This window comes from Mus pahari, chromosome 10 (genome assembly GCF_900095145.1).
Source record: "Mus pahari chromosome 10, PAHARI_EIJ_v1.1, whole genome shotgun sequence".
In the NCBI taxonomy this organism is placed as follows: domain Eukaryota; kingdom Metazoa; phylum Chordata; class Mammalia; order Rodentia; family Muridae; genus Mus; species Mus pahari.
The window spans coordinates 46,181,196-46,189,652 of NC_034599.1; the positions used below are offsets into that span (position 1 = coordinate 46,181,196).

Below are 8,457 nucleotides of genomic sequence, written 5' to 3' on the forward strand. Positions count from 1 at the left end.
TATGTACTCACTAATAAGTGGATATTAGCCAAAAACAAAAACAAAAACAAAAAAACCAACAAAAACCTACCATACAGAATACTTAAGATACAGTCCACAGAACTGAAAAGGCTCAACAAGCTGAAGTGCCCAAGTTAGGAAGCCTCAGACCCACTTGGGGGAGAGAAGAAAGCAATCATAAGTGGGGAGGGAGGGAGGGACTTGGGAGGGAAAGTGGATGGGGAGGGGGGGGGGACCTGATCTGGTATTGGGTGAGGGAAAAGGACTGAAGCCCTGAGGGCCTGCAGAAAGAATGGAAACAGGTAACCTCAGGAAGTAGGATGTTGAGTGCACCAGAGACCTGGGAGGAGGTAAGAAACTCCCAGGACTGACAGGGTGGGACCTTTGATGAAATGCCAGACAGTAGGGAGAGGGAACTTATAGAGCACACCTCCAACAGGAAGATAGGATGTTAAGTGAGGGATGGGGTTGACATTCCACAGTCACACCTCTGCCCCATAACTGTTCCTGTCTGAAAGAATTACAGGGATGGAAATGGAGAGGAGCCTGAGGAAAAGAAGGTCCAGCAACAGGCCCAAAGTTGTCACTTGATTCTTATTATTTATGGTCTACAAATCCAACCATTGTGAAATCATTAGCAATGGAGTAGCCCCTAGGTTAATAGCCTCCAACTTTATGCTGTGTGAGTAACAGATTCTCTGACAGTTATGCGTTCTTTCTTCTGCCACCAGAGTTACAAACTTCCGGTTATTTAGTTTCCATGTTTTCCTAGTCTTTGATGCATAGAAGACTCAAGGCATGAGAGTGCCAATTGAAAGGGCCAGTCTGCCAAGCCCCTGAACGTTCACCGCACACTATCTGTGCCATCAGACAGCTATCCATGCCATCCTTCTTACCGCGATCCTTTCTTCTCTTTGTTTCCTTAAAAGTTGGAGAATCTCATCTCGCTTTTTGGCCTATTTAAAGAAAAAGAAAAAAGTGATCCTTTTGACTTAACAATGAACCCTGTCTCTGTGGAAGGTGGAATTTCCCTTTTTCTTTTGGTATTAGCAGGATGTTAAGATATGTTTTCCACAGTAGGTCTATGAAGAGTAATTTGATTTTGATTCGAAGTGTACAGTTTTTATTTGCCCATAGCAACCAACTTCTATTTAGATCTTACCATATGACCTATCCTAAGAGCTTTAAAACATTTCATTATGATTTTAATAATTCAGGAAATTGACACTTTCCACTCATTTTGACAGAAAGGGAAACTGAAGCAGAGGAAACGATTTACCTAAGCTGCCCAATGGCAGGTTGGATTTGACCCTAGGTCTTGAAGACAAAAATCTGTGCTATTGACCACCAAAGGTAATTGGCACTAAATGGCAGTTAGATATGGTCAGGAAACCAGAGATCGCCCTAGTGCACAGCCAAAGACTACTTGCGCTTGAGAACAAAGCTTTTTCCAGCACCTCTCCTTTACTGTCCTAGGTATCAGATTTGTATACTAGATAAATTTTCATAAGCATAAAACCTAACGTAGCACAGAGAGGAAGATTCTTATAATTATAGACCAGACAAATGCAGGGGGAAAAACATTGCTTAGAATGAGGCTAGAAGAAAGAAATACAAAAACACTCGTTTTTCAGAGAATTGTCAGTCTGTCCATCTGAACGTACTGTGCGTCGTACTTGGGCACGCACTGCTTGCTTGCTTTGAAACAACACGTTGTCTTCCAGTTCTGGAGTCTGCAAGGCCTGCTTCCTCAGAGTTTGATTTCTGGGCCTCTCTGTAGGGTCTGGTGGTCGGCTGACCATCTATGCCATTCCTTGGCTAAAAGAACTACGGTCTCTGCCTTTGCTGCCATGTGGCATTTCTCCCTAGTGTGTCTGTCCTCACTTCAAAAAATCCCTTGTTTGCCATGTCCATTTTAACATTTTTATTAGCATGTATTATGTATAATGTGGTTCCTTTGATATTTTCATATATGTATATAATGAATTTTGCTCAGATTCACCTAACATAACCCTATCATATCCCCTTTTCTATACCTACTGATGGTCTTCCTTTTCTCATCTAGTCAGGGTAACCCTCTGATAACATCAGTTATATTGGATTAGGGGCCACCCTATTCCAGTGTTAATTAATTTTGTCCATATCAACCGGATTTCCAAATCAGATACCATTCTGAAATACTGATGGTTCTGGATTCTTTTTCTTAAATATGTGCATTTTAACTCATGGTAAGCACTTATACTGTCAAATTGCTGTATTAGTGGCTGAACAAGCCACAGTTTGGGTTTGGAAAGAGACTGTTGGCTTATGGAGACAAGCTCAAGTGAATAGTTTCTAGCACGCCCTGATGGGTTTAGTAGAACATGAGAGAACAGAACTGAGATCTTGGGTATGTGTGGGGATGGGGATTCAGAGGTTTAGAGAGGAAGCAGGGAGTACAAAAACCACCCAAGCTGCACACTGCTAATTGCAGGATTATTTTCCAGTCTATATGGCTCAGTGGAAGAAGCTCATGACATCAGGGGCCCCAAGACACAGAGGAGAAGAGGGCCCATGATTGGCAGCTGTTATCAGCATCTTGGCTAGGCCCACTGGGTGCTTTGGATTTGCACTAAATTGTATGAATTTTACCTTTTATTTATTATTTTAAAACTCCTTTTGAGACAGAGTCTCACTCTGTAGCCCTGGTCAGCCTGGAGCTCTCTATGTGAAGTAGGTTGGCCTTGAACTCATGTTCACCTGTGTTTCCTGAGTGTCATCATCTCCAGCCCAATTTTCCCTTATGAAACTACAAAGTTGTAATGTTTTGGAAGATTTGTACTTTATAACTAGTATCTAGGCATCATCTTTATCACAGAGGATGTAAGGAAACGCACATTTGAAAACTAAGCGTGCTTTTGTATTTCCTATGAAGTTTTATAGGTGGGATAAGCAACACCTACAAAGACTGTCAGCACAGTCCTGGCTGCATAGCACGCTGCACCTCACTCTGCTCTCCTAGCCCCACTTTCTTAGTTGCTGTGAATTTCTTTTAGAACCTTACCATCTTTCTTTCCTTTGTGCTCAGGAATGGCTAGCATATATTCTTCATGAATTTCTATTGACTTGTATTGCTCAAGTCATGATGAATATGGATGGAATCGTTGTGTTGTGTAACACACACAACACGTAGCAGCCATGTATAGACCCCTAAGTTTTAGAAAATGAAAGTAAAATAGTGGGTAAATTTAGTTGTAAAATCCTTCTACAAGCAAAACTGTGTAATTCTTTTGTGTAACTCTTGGGGCATGATAGGAAAATTGCATTGTCACATGCTTCTAGTATGAAAAGATGAATAGAAATGAGATTTAAAAACAACAGAACAAAAATATATTCACTTTTTCTTAGACTTTGGGTCCTTTTTATCAGAATAGATTTTAGTAACTAATTAGTTGTATAATGTACAACCCCAGACACAAAGATTTCAAATGAGATTTGATTTCTGCTTCCTGAACATGTTTCCTGGGAATGAATAACAAAACTACTGTAAACAGCTGTGTCCTCTGAACAAAGTGTTGTGACCTATTCTAAGAACTCTCTTCCAGGAAAGCTAAATGATGCCCAGTGGTGAGAAGAGAGCCTTACAATTTACCTCACGAGTAGCTCATTCTCAACCATGGTTTGGATGGATTATTTTTTGGGGGTTTATACTTATAAAAATATTATGATAATGTAATTAACCCCTAAAACAATATTCTAATTGGATCATAATTAACATTTAAAACATTAATTTTTTGGTAATCACATATATACTAATATTTATGCTACTCCTGAGAAAATAGGAGATAAAATGTGATTACATGAAGTTAAAATTAATAATATATAAATTCAGTGTGCACTGAGTGCTTAATAGATTTTTGTATTTCTCTGGAGTTAAAGCATTTAGTTCTCTCTTCTTCTCAAAGCCAGACAACTTAAGTGGCCACATGGGTTAATGAAGTCAGATGTGTTTGGGCTTGAGTCCCGATTGTTCCTTGAGATTAATGACAGGTAGTATCTTAACTGTGGCCTCCAACTTCTCTCCTCCCTCCAACTAATCACTAACATAGGCCAAAGGTTTGTTGCCTTGGATAAATCAAAGGAACACTTTCCTGAATCTTATTTCTCTTCTCTGAGGAAAGTTGTGAAAGCTAGAGATAATAAAAAAAAGTATAATATAATGAATAGCAAATGATGGGCACTTAATAAGTTGTAGCTATTAAACATCGTTATTATAAGAGAAAAAAGTTTCTTTTAGTTCTCTCAGAATGTAAAGAATGGGAAGGGAAAAGGAGAAGAGCAGAGAGGGCTTGAAACACAATGTTACAGAGTAACTTCCAGGCATCAGGCTGTGTGACAGTTTAATTCCACAACACTTGTTATTCCTTACACAGAAAAATAGACATCCTTGCTCAGGCAAAGCACAGGATCTGAACTTGTTTCTAGTTCTGGTTGATTCCACACTCCAGGCTTCTGCTCTCCAAGCTGGTGCTAGAGCTTTTGAAAGAGAGATAGTGGGGGCACAAGGGAGGGAGGGATTGGGGGGCACATGGAAGGAGAGATGGGGGACACAAGGGAGGGAGGAATGGGGGCACAAGGGAGAGAGGGATGGGGATACATGGGAGGGAGGGATGGGGTACATGGAAGGAGGGATGGGGGACACAAGGGAGGGAAGGATGGGGTACATGGGAGAGAGGAATGGGGGTACATGGGAGGGAGGGATGGAGGCACATGGGAGGGAGGGATGCTCTTCAGTCTTCATTTCAATAAAGAAGAATCAGCATCAACTATTGTGAAGAGGATCATTTCTGTTAGCACAGAGAAATTTTTGCTGTGGTGTGTGTGGTGGGTTGAGACATCAGGGCCATCTAATCCAGCCTGCAGTCATCCTTGGTCAAAATTAATTTACTTACACATGGCACTTGGCAAAAGCATGATTAAATGTTAAGGATGTCATGTAAAAGCTACAGTGTTACTTACAAACTGCAAGCTTTCTAAGGTCCTGGTTAATATAAATGAGCTACTTGTGATAGGGTTTTGATTATATTAATGAAAACTGGGAAATTTAGAATGTTATATAAGCAGAATCAATGTTTTATGGTTTTACAGAGATTAAGAATATTGTATGATTTTCATTTCCTTAAGGGACCATCATTTAATTTTTTTTTTTTATTCTGTGTCTATGGTCAGGATTTAACTAGGGAATTTCAGTTCTTGACTTCACAGAATCTTAATCCTTGTTAGACTAAATTTCACTTGTATGTTACAAATGCAATTTTAAGGAAGGTAAGTATGATTGGCTTAAGGCAAAATTATGATTGAAAGAAAGAGCCTTCATAGCTGGACTTGATTGCAAAAGGCAGTATGCTCCTCTCAGCTTCAGCCGTGAGCTTGCCATTCTCTGTGCCTGCCGACTGGAACGTGCTGTGTAGACGCTGTGTTTGACACAGTGTGAATTTATATCCACTATCATAATAAGATGCAGAACTGTTGGCTCGCAAATAATCTACTGTGTCTTTAAGAGACCAGCCGAATAACCAGTGAAGGGTCTTTCTCTAGAAGCAAGCTGAGTTTTGGAAACAGAACTAAAGGCAGTAATCTATGGGAATGGATGGATCGTGATAGAGGGTTATTAATCAGAGGAAGCCATAATGCTGACTTGCAGGGAAAAGATGCAGAGCTAAGACCGTTCCATACTTCTTGGAAATTGCTTGATCTTGGCTCAGTTTCCCTGCTCTGGCATATATAAGCTTCATTTTAAAAATAGCAATTTATTAAAATGAAGAAACTTACCAGTCATTCCATAAGAGAGAATCAATACAAAAAAATACTTTAAATATAGACTTGAAAAAGAATATAGATTTCAAGTATGGTTTTTTTTGTTAGTGAGGAAAATATTTTTATTGGTTCTAGTACATATTTATTTTTAGTTGTGTTACATATATATGAATAGAAAATCAATAATAATTGTCTGAAGAATATAGTTCTTATTTTAAACCTTTCACTCACAGCCAGTTGTGGTGGCTCATGTCTGTAACTATCACTAAGGAGGCCGAGGCAGGAGGATTGCTGTAAGTTCCAGACCATCTTGGGCCACAGAGTTAAGACTGTGTCTCACGTTCCTCCCTGACCTCAAACCAATCACACACATACACACATACACACACACAGAGACACACAGACACACACACATGAATGAACATGGTGTGTGTGTGTGTGTTTGTGTGTTTTAAAAAGGCTGGTTTAATATCACTTCTCTCTCTCTCTCTCTCTCTCTCTCTCTTTCTCTCTCTCTCTCTCTCTCTCCCTTTCTCTCTCTCTCTCTCTGTGTGTCCTCCCTCCCTCCCTCCCTCCCTCCTCCCCCCCCCTCTCATTAGACTGAAAGTTTCATGCAAGGGCTAAGTTTGTATCTTTACAACATATTTTGTGTTGTTAATTTCTACTTGTAGGGTCTAGCACAATGCCTGACACAAGTGATACGTTTTGAATACATTTTGAACAATTCCCCAAAGCAGAGTCTCCTAACCTTGCATTCCATTGCTTGTTTTATCTTTTACAGCTTTGCTTGGCCCTTCTTGAGCTTGGAATTGTATATTGGCTTTGATCTCTAGTTTGCTTACATCTCTTAGGCCAACAGCATTTCAGCTGTTTCTGGACAACATTCTATAAAGTTTAGTTTAGTCCCATGATTCTTCATTTCAGGCATGGGTCCCCATGTGTCTGGAGTGACACCCAGACAATGCCCAATTCAAGACATACAGACAAATATCATTGCCCACACCAACATCTATGTCTACTAGGCAACTTGCCATTAGAAACCTCAGTGACCCACAATATAGAAAACATTCTCCCCACAGCCAAGAGCTACCTTTTATCTTTGGTGGGTTCTTAGAAGTACAAGTGGTTCAAATGGCCACGGCACAAGCTACACTCAGGAGTAGCTGGGGTAAGGTGATGTGGGGCAGTGTGGTAGGAGGAAGATACCCTTGTAAATTTAAACTATGATTAGACCTATTCTAGTAGTACACTTCATCATTATTATTTGCATTAGTTATGCTCTAGAAATTCATTGCAAACCATGAATTAGTGACTAAGAAGCTATTGCTCTTAGGTCTCTGACAGCCTTTGATTACAGAATTTCATCTTTGGAACTATGCATGTTTTATGTGTGTTTCTGTTTTAAAATATACTGTTGATTTATCGACATAGAACTTATAGCCAATAGCATGGTAACTCAGGCCTGAGCATGGCTCATATGACGTGTGCATCTTTTACATAAATCACATCACGGTTGTTTTTCACTTAGTGACATTAGTACATGGAGGGTTCAGTACATGGAGGGTTCAGTACATGGAGGCTATTTAAAGTCGCAAAGTTATACATACGGGGACACACACACACATTCTCTATCCCCATATATACATACCTGTGTATATATGTTTATAGCATGAGTGTGTACACATATAACAATGCTTGTGACAGTGTGAACTGATACATGAAGGCAGAGGTTCATGTTGTGCTCAGCCCGAGATTTATGTGTTTGACAACTCAAAAATTTAAACTGCTTTTTGTATGTCTTCAAATGATTCATTCATTTAAAAATGTCTTTTTTACATCTTTTTACATCCACTAGTTTTATTTATTTATATTTTCTAAGTAGATGGTTAATAGGAGTCTTTACCTACTAGTTTAAAATGCTTTCACTTTGTCCTTCTGGTGAAGTGCATGGGAGACAAAAATCTTTGAAAAAAGAGAAAGAGATGCATTTGAGCAAAAGCCCTATATAATTCTAGGGATGGATTTTTATGGGACAAATGCATGCAGATATTTGACCGCACAGCTGTTTCTTTTTCCAAATGTGGTTTCATGGACTCTAGATGGTATAGGAAGACTGAGGTAACTTTTGTCACCCCCAAATCTTCCCTAATTCTGAATATTTTTTTAAAGATTTATTTTATGTATATGAGTACACTGTAGCTGTCTTCTGACACACCAGAAGAGGGCATCAGATCCCATTACAGATGGTTGTGAGCCATCATGTGGTTTCTGGGAATTGAACTCAGGACCTCTGGAGGAGCAGTCAGTGCTCTTAACCGCCAAGCCAGCTCTCCAGCCCAATTCATAATAATTTTAATAACAATGTGATATTAAAGATAATATAAAATGAGAAGAATGTACTAGTTTTTCATTACTTGCTTCCAAAACATTTGATGGACATGCAATGCAATCTGCTTCTTTGTTCCAGTTGTATGCTGGTGTATTAGTTAGAGTTTTACTGCTGTGAACAGACACCATGACCAAGGCAAGTCTTATAAAAACAACATTTAATTGGGGCTGGCTTACAGGTTCAGAGGTTCAGGCCATTATCATCAAGGCAGGAGCATGGCAATATCCAGGCAGGCATGGTGCAGGAGGAGCTGAGAGTTCTACGTCTTCATC

The 8,457-nt window shown here is 39.6% G+C and overlaps 1 protein-coding gene across 1 annotated transcript in view; it reads right to left on the bottom strand.

Moving 5' to 3' along the window:
• Positions 1-8,457, bottom strand: part of C10H11orf88 (chromosome 10 C11orf88 homolog) — a 24,405-nt gene that overhangs the window by 4,974 nt on the left and 10,974 nt on the right. The window contains exon 4 of the mRNA XM_021208079.1: positions 897-956. Coding sequence (XP_021063738.1) covers positions 897-956 — 60 coding nt within the window. The remainder of the gene's footprint in view (positions 1-896; positions 957-8,457) is intronic.